The 16,861-nt window shown below is 39.0% G+C and overlaps 1 protein-coding gene across 1 annotated transcript; it reads left to right on the top strand.

Annotated features, from left to right (window-relative positions):
- Positions 1-8,334: 8,334 nt before the first annotated feature.
- Positions 8,335-15,464, top strand: LOC106495498 (interstitial collagenase-like). The gene is made up of 10 exons (XM_067289630.1): positions 8,335-8,439; positions 9,441-9,685; positions 9,961-10,109; positions 10,202-10,327; positions 11,058-11,219; positions 11,637-11,754; positions 12,500-12,633; positions 13,971-14,130; positions 15,056-15,156; positions 15,364-15,464. Exons 1-10 carry the CDS (start codon positions 8,335-8,337, stop codon positions 15,462-15,464), a joined length of 1,401 nt encoding a protein of 466 aa, XP_067145731.1.
- The last annotated feature ends 1,397 nt before the right edge of the window (positions 15,465-16,861 follow it).

The raw sequence follows: 16,861 nt of genomic DNA, 5'->3' as shown, positions 1-16,861 counted from the left end.
AGCCAATTTTATAAAATTAAAAGCTAAGCAACCAGGCTAGTAAAGCTTCTTTTCATATTTATGGAAAGACAAACAGAAACTCCAGAAAGCAATTTCTCCCAACCTAAGATAGGTGCTTGGGTATGGAAGTGCTCCTTTCTCATTATTGATTGTAGAGGCAGCCTATGTGAGCAGTTTATATCTGATTTTAGATTACTACTAAAGTTAGATGTGATGAATCCTACCCTGAGACATTTATTGGCTTTTGTTAGGTTATGCGATTAAAGGTTCCTCCCCACACACATGAAAGGGGCGCAGAGGCACAGAGGCAGTGGGGGACCCCAGTAACCTCATCTGAGCCACTGGTGCCCCGAGCCATCCCCTCCCCGTTTCCATGTCTATATTGCACAAGCGGACTTCAGTCCTGAGCAGGGGAGGAACAGGATCAGGCCATCTGTGCTTTTCCCATTGGTGTCAGTGCTGCGCGTTTCCTTACTACATTGATCTCTGTGGCCGGTCATGTGTGCATAGCGTGTGTTTGCACGCACATGTGTGTGTGTCCACTTGCGTATGCGTACTGGGAGTATGTGCTCAGCCTTGCCAACATCTGGACCTTGGGGGGCAGAGTCGCAGCAGCCTCGCATCTACCAGGCTGCCAGTTCAGCAGTGTTCTCCCAGCCACTGCAGTCAGGCATTGCTGGTAACATACCACAGGTGGGACGTATGAAGATATCTAGGCTCCTAAGCATATAGATAGACAGCTAGCAGGATCTAAGGTTTTAAAGATTGTTTTTTGTATTATGAATATGAAAAATCTTCTCAAATCTGCATACTGACACAGTACCCCTTTTCTCCCTTGTTAGACAGCTTCCCTAAAAAAAAAACAGCACCTGAGTTAGAGAAAAGAAGATGCTTCCCTTCAATTCCTCTGCTCCAAGAATACAATAAGTTATTTCAATGTATTTTATGGAACTTCTTTTCTGATCTAGTTTTAAAAACCCCTAGTAGCAGGGCTACTCAAATAGAAGACTCCAGTGGATATCTAGGCTATGGGCAAATTTTATCTGAAATTTATAGCTTTCTCAGTCTTGCAAGACACTGGTATTTACTACCACTCTCTTCTTCCTGCAGGGAACAGTGCAAATACTGCTGCCATTTCCTGACACGGAGGGAGGGGGCAAACGGGGCTTTGCTGGCCAGGCAGAGCTGGAACCAAAATGCTTCTTCCAGCTGTGTGGATCTTAGCTACAACACCTCCAAAAAAAGGACTAAGTAGCTCTGATTGGTGTCTGATATGGTTAGGGAAGCAGGTTCAGGTCTCCTAACTTGATCATTCTATTGAATTTAGTAGGAAAGAGTTCAGTGTTACTTTGTTCCTTGTTACTCACCTTACTCTGTTCTTGTTTCCTTGGTTTCTGTTTTTCCTTCACAGTTCTGATGATAGCTTTCTAAGTGGTCACATAACAGCAAGACGTTTTAGTGTCTTAGTCAGTTCACTGTCTCAGCTACAACAGTAAAAGATGAAAAGATGCATGACTAGTTTGGCTCATGCTTCATAGTTCTTTATTTCTTAAAGGGGCTTTCTAACTATCTCTGAGGTTCTGGTGTTTTTTTTAGTTATTCCTACTGTAGAACTTCCTCTACAGTATCTGTACCCTCCATAACACTGCTATTGTGGTTAACTGGATTAGATAATTTTATTTATATCTATTTATAACATATACATTTACATATTTAAGTATGTAAATATATTTATAGTAGATTTGTTATGTATTTATTTATATTTATTTTTATTATAATCTCTTCTGGTTTGCATCATCTCCTGTTTCAGAAATTTTTTGAAATATTCTCTTTCAAATGGGGTTATCCTTCTGAGAGTGAAGTGGGTTTGTCATAGCTCTTTCATGACTGTTGTTGGTATGGCTATATTTTTATTACCATAATACCTACGAGCTGTGGCAGTGAACTGAAAACTGTGTAATGATTTGTACTCCCAGAACAAGAAGATCCCAGAGGCTTTACCACCTAAGTAACAGAGAAGTGCTGGCAGAAAAGAACAAAACTTAAGTGAGGCCATTTAACTGTTATTTTCTGAAAGTTCCTAGTAAAAATTTTCAAAATGGGCCTAAGGAGGTGAGGAACTAACAACCCTTCCCTCAGCGACAGCACCTGTGGATTTGTGGATTCACAATGACTCACAGCCACCCAGAACTGCCAAGATGGCAGAGACCTTCTCTGAGGTGCCCTTGGTATTCCAGAGAAAACAGATAAAAAGGTGTCAAAGTGCACTTTTGTTTCTAGATGGTTCCCTGATGGCCTCTGAATTGCCACCTGGCTGGTCTCCAGCCACCCTGCTTGTGTTCGCTGCCGGCCAGCAAGCCAACTGAGTGTGTTTCACAAGCAGTGGCTCTCTCTGGATTGTTTTGGAGTTACTGTGCACATATCCAGCTGGAGATATGTGAATCTATAGTGATTTCAATACATCTCAAATGTGCCAAAGCCCCTGGGCATACACAGACTTATTGTGCGAATCAGTGCAGGGGCATTGACCTTGTCTTGCTGGTTGTTTTGGGGCAAGTTCTGCATCTATGCAACTCCTATGCCAACCGCCAGGCTTAGCGACTTGAACAGGCTGAGGTCGGCTCTGCCAGGCCACCCCACGCCTGGCTCCCAACAGGGAAATTCAGCTGGGGCGCAGCAGGCCACGTCCCTGGTGTTGGCAGCAGCTCCTGCAAGGACAGCAAATCCAGTTTGATTTCTTTGTGTACTCAGGAAACAGGTACTTGGCATGGAGATTGGCACTCCTTCCCTTCTTCTTAGAGCTCTACTGATTTTAGTGATGATGTCATGTCTGAGACGGTGCAAGTCACTAGGTGTAACTCAGGGACTGCCCCAGTCTATGACCTGTCAGGTTGCATTGTTTTTCTACAATAGAATGATTACAACTGATTCAGCAGATGCCATACCGAGCCCTATCGCAGTGGCCTTCTGGCACGGCCCAGCACAGCCTCCTGATTCGTAACTGAGAGACTGATCAGACTCTTGGAGCCCAATCAACAGTGTTTCTTTAAAGGAAATGTTGAACATTAGCTATTGGCACACCAGGAGCTTGTGAGAACTGTGAAACACCTGACTTGAGGTGCACCTTCAGCTTTTTCATCTCAGCTTCAAAATGTGCATGGCTCATTAGGAGAGAACTCCTAATAAGTTTTCTAACTTTCAGAAATATCTGGCAACCAGTTGAATATTGCTACACAATGATATGATTTACATCTTTGATGTTTCAGTCTTCTCAGTAAAAACTGACTTCCTCCAAGGAAAAGAGCTTGCTTCAGCGTAACATTTTTTTTTGCGGAAAGATTTGGATTTTGTTGCTTCAAAATATGTTGGAAATACATGAAGGGATTAGGATATGCTTAATAGCACAGAACAGTCATAAAAGTACTTCCTGTTAGAATGACGACTGTACTTTCTAGTGCCGCCTGCACGTATGGAGAAAGCTCAACTGCAATCATCAATGTGACAAGCTGTAAACAGTTAGTAAACAATTATGAATTGCCATTTTTATTTTTTGTAATATTAAAAATATGGAACTACCAATTCAAGTTCCCCTTTCTACAGTACTTCTGTAATGAGAGACTTTTATTGAGGAAATCCCATTATGACTCACCCTGGAAATTTATTTTTTCATTATTTAGTCAGGACTGTGCTGGAAGTTTCACCTTAGGGAGAGAAGTCATTTTAAAATATTATCAAATATAACTGGGGGAAGAGGGAGAGAGCCCGAACAGTCAAATACAACCCCAAGTAAATGAGGCCCAGAGTAAATCAAAGTCAAAAATAATTCTTGCAGGCTGGAAAACTATTCTGAGGAACTATTTCTATCTCTCTCCTCTGATACCTTGCCTAAATGTCCTTTTCAGTCAATGCTGGAAACAGGAAATATCACAGATGGACCTTTGGCAGTTCTTATGTTCCTATGGAAACTTAATGAAAGAGGAATGATGAGTAGAGTACCTAGAAAAGGAATATTTCAGGTCTCTTGCCTCAGCACAAACAGCTGGGATGCAGGTTTGTTGAGTAAGATGTTTGTGTATAAAGTAGGATTATTGCTAATACAGGGAGACACGCATGAATACTCTCTGGGGGCAGAATGGATGAATCCCGAAAAACTCCGGCCTTTATTAACAACAACAGCAAATCCCTGTTCAAGCTCCCAATTTAGGTGTAGCAGTACCTAACAGCTGGACCTGGCAGGGTGATTCAGAGCAACCTGAGCAAGGTGCCCACACTCAGAGTCCAGGCGAGAGCTGCCTCTGGAGAGCAATTCCAGGCAGGGAAGTGCAGGGCTCACCTCTCTCCACTGACCGTACAGAGAGTCTGGGCGCACTTTGGACAGAGTTAAAGTGTTAGAAGCTGCCAAACCTGGTAGCCTGACAGAGGCAAGGCTGCCACAGCTCTCTGCCCTCAGGTCCAAGCAGGAGCGAGTCTGAGCCTGTATTCCCAGTAGGCACAAACACACGCACACAACACATATATACATATATACATGGCCAGCCACACAGATTAACACAGATAGAAACACTCATGCAAATGCAGATGATGCAACTGGCTTCATCCTGTACCCCCCTCTGGCAGCTCAGGATGAAGGTCTGTTAGTGGGAAATATGTGCAGTGTGGATCCCTCCAGCAGCTCGCCTTAGACATGCAGTCCACCCAGCAGCTAATGCTGGACCCCCAATGTTGCCTTGCCTCCTGCACAGCCAGACATGCAAATGGATCTCTCTGTTGACACCCAGACCCCCATGGTCTCCCCAGGAGCTGGCTTGGACCCCCTGGCCCCTCCAGTAGCCAACTTGCAGACCCTTTGGTCTTTCCAGTATCTGGCCCAGACTTTCAACTGCTTCGATACCTGGATCCCCAGCCATTTAACCTACTCACTGGCTAATCCAGCTTGATATTCCTGATCCCATGCTGCCATACGTACCTACATGACATGCATGCACTCTAGTTTCTCCAGCTGCTGCCACTACCCTCACTCAGCTTCTCTGACCCATGGCCCTGCTCCCGCTGCTGCGCTTGGACCTCCACACACACATGCCCATGGAGCAGAGCACTGCTCATCTGGGAAAGTGGTGGGAAGTGGAGATTGGTGAGAAGAGAGGCCAGACTGCACTGAGCAGGGCAGGGCAGGGCCGGATGAGCCGACTGACCAGCAACCTGCTTGCATACAACCAGCTGCTGTTATTCCAAACCACCTTGATCCCTCCCTTTTGCCACCTTTGGTCCTTCTTCCAAATACCACACAATAAATCTTGTGCAACCCCCCAGTGCCCTTCCCCAGCACCCCTCATGCATCCCACTCCTCGGCCGTGCCCCACGGTCAGTTGGTGCCAGGGGAGGCTCTTCCACCAGCTCATTCTGCCAGCGTTGCCCCGGCCCTGGGGTTGGCAGCTCCCCTGGGACAGCCCTGGGAAGGGATGGCTTGGACAGGGTTACTGGGTTCCCCTCCAGCCACTGTGCCTCTGCACCCCTTTGCGTGTTTGGGGAGTAGCCTTTAATTGCATAACCTACCCCAGTGGTCCCACAAGCAAAGTCAGGAACTGTGTGGACACCAGCTGGCGCTCAGCAAAAATTCTCACATATTGCAGGGAGCATCTGTTGCATTCTGGCATATTCATGTTTCCTTTTATTGAGTTTTAAACACCAAGGCTTTTTCTGAAGGTGAGTGCTTGGAAAGGAGAGGGTGGCAATGTGCCAGCTGCCATGCAGAACTCCCCCTCCCCATTAGAGGAAGATGTGCAGAAAGGCACGCAGTAGGAAGCCCATGAAAGGGGAACACGGCTTTGCAACCCAAAACTGTGGAAATTCCAAAGAAAGAAGGAAGCGATTGGTTCTGCTTCCATTTCTTGATGCTCAGGAAAGGTCACTTAATGACCTTTCCAATACATAAACAGCTCCGCCAGCTAGTGCTAGAATCCAGGACTCTCTACTCAAAGAGTGTAGTCAAAGTTACATGGAAAATAACACTCTGTCCCTTCCCAACCCTTGCCTTACTCAATATCCTCCTGGTCATATTTAAAATTTGGCAGAAGACCCTACGCACGAAGCTGTATAGCAGCAGAATCTCACTGTGCAATCTGTGACACGTGATCTGTTAGCAATCCTGCGTCAGCCAGTGGATGCTTCTAATAAATCTGGTTCTGATATTTGTCTGCATGTGTTTAACTGTGCCTATTATACCTTCAGAAAATAAAAGAAAAGGATAAAGAAATAAGAAATGAGCTGCTAAAAAAGAAATGGAGGCATTGTAGCAGGACCTATATAAATTAGCTTATAGAATCAAATGAGGGAGAAATATTTACAGGGAAAATGCTAGTTTAGAAACAGAACTCGTGGACAATGACTCGTGAGACTGAATCTCTTTACATCTAGGAAAGCTGTATACTTTGAAGAATTATCTTACCAGCTATTTCAAATACCAGTACTATATAGTTTCTTCTGTTTTTGAAATGTCCTGTATTCTCTTTATTCAATCACTCCAAAAAAACATTGTCACTCTGCACTTTGGAAGGCACAAAGAGATTCACTTTTCCCAGGAGTGGCGTGTACTTTGCTGAACCTCAATGAAAGTTGGAAGGGATGGGGTGCTATGCTGCAGTGAGGGTCGAGTCATATACTAAGTACGTTATTTTTTCCATGATTTGGGGGAATATAAGTGAAATACTTCCCAGCCCAATTAAGAAAGTTTTCACCCTGCACTGAGCCTCTTCAGAGCAAAACCTGCTCAGATACCAGAAATAAATGATAATGGTTCATATTTGCCTTTCCTCTTCTAACAGTAACATTAACAGTATTCCTTTAAGACATTGAATCACAAAAAAATTATATTGGGAAAGACCTCTAAAGGTTTTCCACTGAGGCTGGTTACGTAAGGCAAGAACAGCAATACCAAAAGCATTCCAAAAGATGTCTAGCCTGTACTTGACAGCTTCCAAAGTTAGAAAATATGCAACCACCTCAAGATGTCTACTCTGGGGCTTAGCTATCCTTGTAGTTAAAAGTGTTTTCCTGAATTTAGGGGTTTACATTGTAGTGGCCTGTATGTGTTCTGGGTATTTAAATTCTGGCATTGTCAACATAGATCTGTGTGACATAGTCAATGGAGTCTAGAGAGTGATTCATCTCATCTTAAAATCGATACTGTATGTCAGCTGAATAGCTCTCCATTGTCCGAATCCATTGTCCAAAATGGGAGTTTAGACACCTAAGTCACATGTAGACACCTACATGTACAAACACTTAAAGGTGGATACCTAAGGCATTCTTCATTTGCCCATATCTGTCTGAGACATCCACATGGGGCTGGCTGTGATGACACAGAACCTATGGAGACTTTACATCCTTCCAGGATAGCTGGAGGCCAGGTGGGATTCCCTAGGGCATCTCAAATAGCACAGATGTTCAGGCATCTGAAGCCCAAACCTAGTGTCTAAACTTAATCACCTTTGTTTAAGACTGTATTAGAGTCTTGGAAGCGTTACTGCTTCCCTTTTAGGAACAACCTTTCATTTATTTAACAACATTTACCATGCCTCCCCTCAGTCTTCCCTAGATGAGACATTGATCACAGAGTCACAGAACAATTCTTTCAGTCTGTCTTTTCTAGACTTGCAAACATTCCTGATGTGCTTCATGGACTCTTTCTAGCTGATCATATCAAACACAGCATTGTAGCTGAGGCATTCTCAGTGCTGACAAGAGTGTAAGCATGTCTTACATATGGAAACCCAGTTTATGCATCTCAGTTTCATGACTGATATTTTTAATAACAGTAGAAAAATATTGAATCATTTTAGCTCTCAGTTTTGCTAACATCACAAGACTATTTTGGACAGAACTGCTAGCTAACAGGCAACTGCTCTCCTGGAGTTATGATGTTGATTATTCTTAGCTAAGATGAGATCTTTGCACTGTCTTTACTGAGTTATAGATTATTTCCTATTTTTTCCTCCAGTTCTCCATGTACCATAAATATTCTGAATTTATGACTCAAAAAAATTATGAAATGTAGCACCACCTCTTATCTGAAAAGCATTTCCTTATTTACTAAACACATTACAGAACAGCCCCAAACAGAAGTCTCAGGCAAAATAAGGACACTAACAGTAGTTAAATACATTGCGTCACTCTTCATGATGAAATTGTTATGCATCATTTTTACTAATCAGAGGATATTATAAAACATGAGTCAGACTGTCACTGATTTGTGCTACCTATATAAACGGAGCTGAGAAACATGTTCAACAGCTGAAGATTTCGCAGTGTAACTGAGGCAGAGAACCTACGATTAGAATGAAGTCCCTTTTGCTTCTCCTGTTGCTATATGTGGCAGTCTCCTCTGCTTTTCCTGTAGCTCCAGAAGCAGAAGATGAAGGAAAAACCATAGCACTTGTGGAGGTAAATATTTTTCAATTAAGTTTTAAATGAAACAGGAGGTAGTCTGAGAGATAACTATAATTGCAATTCTTTTCATAGACTGTGACTCGATATTAAGGATGTATTATTTTGCAGAGGTTTCAAGAGAAAGCTCTTCTTGTTAATCTGGCCTTGTGACAATTATTCACCTAAAAGTCATTGAAAAATTCTCTTCCGATGTTGTGATTTGTGATTATTTCTGCCAGACATTATATAGTAAAACAATAACAATAATGCAGAAGCATGATTTCTATTAACAAGGCTCCTCTGACTGTACAGAAATAGTCAAAAGTAGGAACAAATTTACATTTATGAATGTGCTTTGAGACTTGTGACATGACTAGTGTCAGTAACATAGGGGAGGAAGCTCATTTGATTGAGTTAGACATACATTTCAGTATTTTGCTGAATCAGACCTTTCAAGGAACACTGAAAGAAAAAAGAAATCTATGAGAAATAACACACTTGTATAGATGCAACACTTTATCTGTTGGCATCAAAACTGTTGAAAATTAATAGGAAGATTTGGATTCATAAAATCATATTTAGCTGCTAAAATGTATAGTTTTATTTGCCAAATGTTGACCCTCTAGTAGCATCCACTGGCTTCACTGGGAGTCCTGGCTCTCTGGAGTCTCACTACCAGTCTTTATTCCCTTTGCAAGTTTTGCCAGTGAAATAACAGGGCACCAAAAATAAATGTGGAATTAATTACTAATAGTAAATGTTAGATTCTAAGGACATTTTCTCCATGTACTCCATCAGTAAAACAAAAAATCCAGGTAAGTATAATGAAAACTGTAAGTCATATCCGACTCTCTGTATAAATTTCTGGAGAATATAGACAGTTCTAGCTCTAGCTTCTGGCAAACACAGGGCATGTCAATATAGGAACAATTCTGGACAGTTTATAAAAAATTAAGTGTGACTGAACACAATACTGATGCACTACAATGCTCTTCTTTTTTTAAATTCTGCTTCAGACTTATCTACAGAATTTCTACAACCTTCAAAAAGATGACCAGCCTCACGTAAGGCTAAAGAGTGTAAACCCTCTTCCTGAAAAGCTCAAGGAAATGCAGGCATTCTTTGGACTAAAAGTGACTGGAAAACCTGATCTTGACACTTTGGAGATGATGAAAAAACCCAGATGCGGTGTCCCTGATATAAGGAGATATGTGTTTACAGAAGGGAACCCAAAGTGGAAGAGAAATAATCTCACATACAGGTAACATTCCCTAATTTGGTGCAAAAAGATACAAACCTCATTTTCCAATTGTATGGGCCTAAAATAAGGTACTTTCTGCCATATTTGGACATCTAGAGTGATTACCTGATTTCTGGAAAGAGGCAGACATTCTAGAAGGCAGGATCTAAAACAAGGCCATTGATTTTTACTCATGAAAGATATATTTAAGGTTTCTGACTTTTGCCCAGATTTCAACTAAATTGCTGTATTCTTAGAACTATATAAAAACTTAACATATTGGTTTTGCTTTGAAGGATTCTGAATTATACCCCACTTATGGGACAAGCTGACGTAGATGAAGCAATTCAAAAGGCTCTCAGTGTCTGGAGCAACGTGACACCACTCACCTTCGAAAAGATTGAGGACAAAGAAGCAGATATAATGATCTCTTTCGTTGTTAGAGGTAATACTGTTATCACTATCTACAATAAATAGACACCTGCAATGAGAGAAATAGTTTAGAATCCCAATCCATTTTTTCCTTTTTCATTTTAGACCACAAAGACAACTCTCCTTTTGATGGCCCCAATGGGCTGCTGGCTCATGCTTTTCAGCCTGGTGAAGCTATTGGTGGAGATGTGCACCTTGATAATGAGGAATACTGGACAAAAGATGGAAGAGGTAGGGACTTTGTAACTGTATCTATTTAGACAGTTTTACCTCCTACAATGTTTGCTCATGTAATACTTAGTTCATGAGACTGATTTCAGGCAAAAGATTGGTAAAAGCAGCAGATATTGTCCTTTTTAATTGCTTTATTCCCTTTTCTCCAGAGATTTCTTTGTAGGAATCTATTGTGATAAAAGGGATATTTAGATCATAGTGGTTTATAATGGCAAAGAAATCAGTACTTAAAAATACTTTTTCCTTCAAATGAAGCCTAAACTTGGGTACAGAGAGATCTGATTGAAAAGTTCTCAGGTCAAAATCTGTATCCTTCTTAATCTAGCCGTTCAAAGTTTGGTGCTAACTAGGATGTTTGTACATCACCAAAGCTGTCTTCTCAGCGTTTGTCATGAAAAACTGTTCTATTGTATCACTGAACTGCCACACACATCACTGGAACTATCCTTGATCCTAAGCAGCCTAAGTAATAGGAGGAGAAATAGGCTTTGGGTTTGAGACGCAAGGACGCTAGTTAAAGGGCACGGAGACCGTAATTAATGCCTGACATTCCCTGAGTACTCATATAACTTTTCTCTTACAATATCTTTTTCAGTTTTAATGTTAAGAGTATTACTTACTGTCTCTCTTCTACCTGTACACTGTTTTGGGAAGATGCATAAAAGTGTTTCCTATTTAGTCAACTGTGCTGAAGACTTACCTGTTTCATATGATTTTTATCCCACAGGATACAACTTGTTCATTGTTATTGCCCATGAGCTGGGCCATTCACTGGGGCTGTCTCATTCCACTGATCCTGGAGCACTGATGTATCCAACTTATGCTTACACTGACCCTAAAGAATTCCATCTTCCTCAGGACGACATTGATGGCATTCAAGCCATCTATGGTAAAAAAAATAAACGTTTCATTATTTTTGGTTAATATTTCTATTTTGGGGACTGGTAAACAATAATAAAGTTATATTTAAAATATGTTTATTCTACCAAAATGAAAAGTGTAAATGTTGTTGAATCATTGTTCAATAAAAAAAGAAGGAAAAGTCCATGAGGCTAACTTCAGCTGAAATCCAGTTCTGCAAAAATCTCATTCTGGAAGAGATGAAAGAGATGAATAGCTTTACACAACTGATTTTAGCAATGTTAAATGACTGACTTTAAATGACAAACCCTCATTTTAAAACCAAGTTGCCTATAATTCCCTGTAAGGAAGGGTCTTGGTGTCCTTACAGACCTTCTGAACACTGACTTTATTCTACATTTCTCTGTACTAAAAGGTAAAATATTCTTCATTGATCTTCCTATAGGACGGTCTAATGCTCCTGTACAGCCAACAGGACCCACAACTCCACAAGCCTGTGACCCTAATTTGACATTTGATGCTATTACTACACTGCGTGGAGAAATGATGTTCTTCAAGGGCAGGTAACAACAATAAGGATAGATACTATCTCTTAAAAGCATTCAGTTGTTAAAAAAATATATATAATGCCTGAGTGAAAGGTGTCCCTTTGGAACATAGTACAAAGTAAAGCACTAGAAAACCACCATGTATTTACACAAGGAATAGTTCTTAGACAAAATGTTCCTTGGCTTTCTCTAATCTTTTATTCCAAAGAGCCCTAACTGACCATACTGGTGAAGGAGATTAGGAACTGTAGGTTATTTTCTGACTATTCTGCTATTTTGGCCATGGCCACAACAGATTTATCACCAAACTAGATTCTATTAATAGCAAAGCAGCAGCGTTCATATATTCCTTAACAATGTGTTCATGTGACCCATAACATAATGTTTCTGCTAGACCCCAATAAAAGAGCAGGAATAGAACTGAAAACATCAGTAGGTAGAAAGATTTCTGTCAGGTGGCAGCTGAAGCCAACTCTCAGCCTTACTACCGTACAGAGAAATAGAAGGGCTCATATTTATCTTGCCTGATTTTTGTCATCTAATTGAGGTGCTAAAATTAAAAGTGCAGTTGCCCTTGACTTCCTTGACATTCGGCAGAGAGGGAAATTCATATCCAGAAGGTGTTTATGAGTTTAGACAGAATAAATCACCATGTAAAGATACCCATCTCCCTCCTGTCATACTCCAGAAGCTATAATTATTGTTTTACATTTATGATAGTGGTGAAACTATTTCAATATATAAATTTTATTTAAATCAGATATATCCTGCGCAAACATCCTCAGAGGACAGAGGCAGAGCTCAATTTTATCTCGCTGTTTTGGCCAAAGTTGCCATCAGGGATTCAAGCTGCTTATGAAAACATCGAAAAGGATGAAGTTTTACTTTTTAAAGGTAATAGGGTCTGAAAATCTCTACTTTTTTCTAATTTCGCCCTGCAAACTGTGCAATTACAGAAGTCAAAGCGGTTCTTTTGAGAAGATTGGTGTAAAAAAGGAGTTATCTGACTAGGTTCTTAAAAAGACATGCAAATAATTAAACCAGAGCATCACAGAGTCATAGTGGTAGAAGGGATCTCCAGAGGTCATAGACATGAAAATTTGCTCCTCTGTCTTGGTTAAGGAAAAACAAGGCATGAGAATAGCTTCCCATCTTTAGATCTAGCTCTTTCTGAATAACAACATTTGACAACAGAAGGAGTTTTGCTGAGTCTTAACACTGAATTCAATTGGCAAATGTAGCTGGCTGGACACTACTATTGCTGTTGTTACTATTAACATGGAAAGCATTGATAACTCCGATAACACATCTAAACATATATTGCAGCATGGAATAATAAGACTTTTACTAAAAAATGTATGCAGTCTAGATTAAAAAAGGAATGAGAGGAAATTATTAATAGACTTAAGCAAAAAAAAATGTATTTTGTGGAAAAAGATTTCAAAAAGTAATTTTTGAAATTACTTTTCAAAAGCCCAAGACAGACTACTGGAGATCTTTGGAAAACTAACATTATTAATAGAATTTTGTCACATTTTTGAAAAGTAGACTACAGATGAGGAATACTGACTGCTTTCCACAACAAATGAGAAAAGAACATAGGGCTGACAACACTTAGTGGAAAAGTGTACTGTGGGAGGAAAGTTGTGTGTTCACTGAAAAAACAATCAGTCCTTTTCTTTAAAGGTCTCAAATATGTTTTTCATGTCTTAAATATCTTCTCTACATGTATATTACAGTCTATGATATATTAGAGTATACAAAGAGGATCAACGCATCTATAATTACCAAGGAATTTTGGTTAGACATATGCACTCATTAATAGTTCAATTTCATGCACATCTATCCAGCTTTCAAAGTATTATATGGCTCTAAAAATGAATAACATATTACAGGACTTTAATATGCTCCCAGCATCCCATTCAAAAACATCAGTGCATTAACAGTTGAACTCTCAGTCCTCCCCAAGTTGTTACCTGGATACAATTTATTTTTTCGAATAAAATCTGGGGAAAATACTATCCATACACCCTGTGAGTCTAATGTTTTATTCATAAAAGCAAAGGGCACTTCCACTGACTTCTAAGGGGTAGAACCATTCTCTAATGTAATAAACTGAAAGAAATAATACTTAAATCTAAAAAACTTTGCTTTCAACCCATCTAAAATACAATTAAATGTTGTTTATTAATAACAAAAACAATTAAATGTAATATGGTTATATTTTTCAGAGGATAAATATTGGGTTCTCAGAGGTTATGACATTGCACCTGGCTATCCTAGATCAATCTATCGTTTGGGATTCCCAAAGACTATTAAAAGAGTTAATGCAGCTTACAGTGATGAAACTACAGGAAAAACATACTTCTTTATAGCTGACAGATACTGGAGGTAAGATTTAATGTTCAGCTACCATAAAGTGTATTTTCTCCCAGAGGACTGGTGTATTATTATAAAATGAAAATGCAATAATGTTTAAATCAGGCAGACCCCAGAACTTTAAAAAAGATTCTGTGGAAGTTTAAACATTATTTTGTTAGGAAGTATTTGTTAGGAAATACCAACTTTTCTATGGGATTTTCTGACATTCATTAGATTAATATAGTGGGAATGTAATTACTTGCTAGTGGTGAACCATCTGTCTAGTAAAAGAACTGTTTTCTACTAAACCACTCGCTCGTTCTCCACAACAATGCAGCTTTTCTGTGTAATGTTATGATAGTGTACACTTTTCACTCACACCTCAAATAAAATAAACTGCTAATAAATAGTGTTGTAATTGAATTTCCCTATGAACAGTTAAGTTATATATAATCTGTGATCGTACAGCTGGTAGTATTTATAATTTATGAAAAGTTCATGATAAATTCCAGACAGTAATTTTGTTTAATAAGTACATGGTTGACACTAATACATATATGTTTCAGGGTTGTGCTACAGTCTTTCTATTCCCATGCCTTGTGCTTTGCTTTTATACTGAACTGAATATTCCATAGCTAGTAATAGAAAATCATTTTACATGCATTTCATGGCCAAGGCTCTAGATAGGCCAGAAATGTATGAATATATTTCTGATCTAAGCTCCCAAGACTCTTGAGAGCTTTGTTACAAACTCCACTGAAGGCAGGATTTTCAAATGTCATGACATTTATAACAGGTGAAGATTAATAAATAATAGGAAAAATCAAAAAGCTAGTTTAGCTTACCTTTAATAGACTTTTCAGTAAGAGTAGAGTTTCATATGTCTGAATTTGCTTTGGACTTCTAAAATATTACCTGATTCCCTAGAAATTTTAATGATGTTTCTTGTGTTAAGATATGATGAAAACAAAAGATCCATGGATCATGGTTATCCCAGGAAAATAGTTTCAGACTTTGGAAAAATTGGCAGAGTTGATGCTGCCTTCCAGAAAGATGGTGAGTAAAACATATCTTTAATCTGGTTTTACTTGAATATTTGGGCTTCTGTAGATAGAAGCATTTATTTTCAAAAAAAGCTTCTATTAATTGAGATGGAAATTAAAAAACAGCAAGCATGCACAGACTGTTTATGTTGATTTTTTTTTTCAAAGTACTGAAAAGAAGCCACTTATGAAATATAATTAGTTTTAATTTTATTTGTAGGATATGTCTACTTCTTCCATGGAACAACACAGTTCCAGTTTGATCCTCGTGTCAAAAGGATTGTCAGAAAAATGAAGAGCAACAGTTGGTTTGATTGCTAATTGCAATGGCATTTCATATGCACATTATACATTTTTATGTGACAGATTTTTCAGCATTTCATGACTATCAGGTCACAGTGGTTTTCTGACCAGACTTTGTGGAATTATGATCTTAACATTTTTAATAGAAAATTTTAATATAAATGCGGTTATATAATTTATTATATTTTCATTTGCTAGATTAAAGTTTCTTAATAAATTATATTTGCCATATTATTGTGTCTATGCTTTCTGATTTGCACTAATACTCAAGAGTCAAGTCTAGCTTCCAAACACTAAAAAATGTATTCTGGTATGAAATATCAAATCCTTTTCTCAAGTCAGGGAAAGGAGTAGCCAGCTGGCTCTGAGCTCCATTACCCCACATAAGCCCTGGTGAAAAGTCTATGTGTAATTAGGACAGTTGGGGCTTATTATCATCAGCCCACAAATCATACTTCTGCTTTCTGCCCTCCTTTGCCCCACTTCCATTCTTAGCCTTTCCTCCAGGACATAGATCACAGCAACACAGATGCTTTTCTCCTGCCTGGGGATTTGAACTGGGTTTAAGACTGAAAAAATGTAAGAAAGATTGGAAAGGACATCTGAGATCACTGAAACCAGTCCCCTGCTATCACAGGTAGTCACATTATATAATGGGTGGATAAACCTCCCTGCTCAAAGCTCTTTCAGGTCCTTACTCCTTTAGCAGTTTCTAAGTTCCTCCTGATTTCAGGGGGATAAAGGATGGAGAAGTTTGCTAAAAAAATTCTTCCCTGAGAATATTTCCCATTCAAAAAACTCATGAAAAAGTCAGCTTTATATCCAGACTACCTGCATTTTTTCAAATATCCTCAATTAAAATGATGTTTGAACAGTTACCCACTTTCACTTTAGTTTTTTGTAGCTCTGCTGGTAATGTGACAATCACAGAATGTATCCTGTCAAATAGATCATCTCTAGCATGCCACATACTTCAGAGAAAGGTATCAGGATCCTGTAACAGAAGTAATTGGATTTTGAGAAAAGAACGTGTAACAGTATAGAAATATTGAATTCTTTTCATTAGTTAGCTGTCTATATTAGGAGCTTATCAAATTTCATGTTATGGAAATAAAGAACAGACTTGGTAATTCTTACATTTATCAATTTCAGGAAAAAAATCTAGTCAAAATACAGTTCAGTTCAAAAATAAGAAATTGCATTATTGAAAATAAAGGTGAATATATGATATTCTTTATAAAATCCTAAAAAAGTAAAATATTAAATTACAATAAATCAAAGCCTTTAATGAAGAAATTCATTTATGTGTATACTGTTCTCATGAAGTGATTTAGGTACCAATTTCTTAATATGAAGTCTTAGTAACAGTGCTAATTAATCATATTTTCTTGTGTAAGCCAGTGATACTGAACTAC

Source organism: Apteryx mantelli, chromosome 1 (genome assembly GCF_036417845.1).
Source record: "Apteryx mantelli isolate bAptMan1 chromosome 1, bAptMan1.hap1, whole genome shotgun sequence".
Taxonomy (NCBI): domain Eukaryota; kingdom Metazoa; phylum Chordata; class Aves; order Apterygiformes; family Apterygidae; genus Apteryx; species Apteryx mantelli.
This window is presented reverse-complemented; position numbering and strand designations above follow the sequence as displayed.

Excerpts from the sequence above, each read along its gene's own strand:
- LOC106495498 (XM_067289630.1), top strand. The coding sequence starts at position 8,335 with ATGAAGTCCCTTTTGCTTCTCCTGTTGCTATATGTGGCAGTCTCCTCT. Across the intron at positions 8,440-9,440 it reads AAACCATAGCACTTGTGGAG|ACTTATCTACAGAATTTCTA; the intron begins GTAAATATTTTT and ends ATTCTGCTTCAG. Across the intron at positions 10,328-11,057 it reads CTGGACAAAAGATGGAAGAG|GATACAACTTGTTCATTGTT; the intron begins GTAGGGACTTTG and ends TTTATCCCACAG.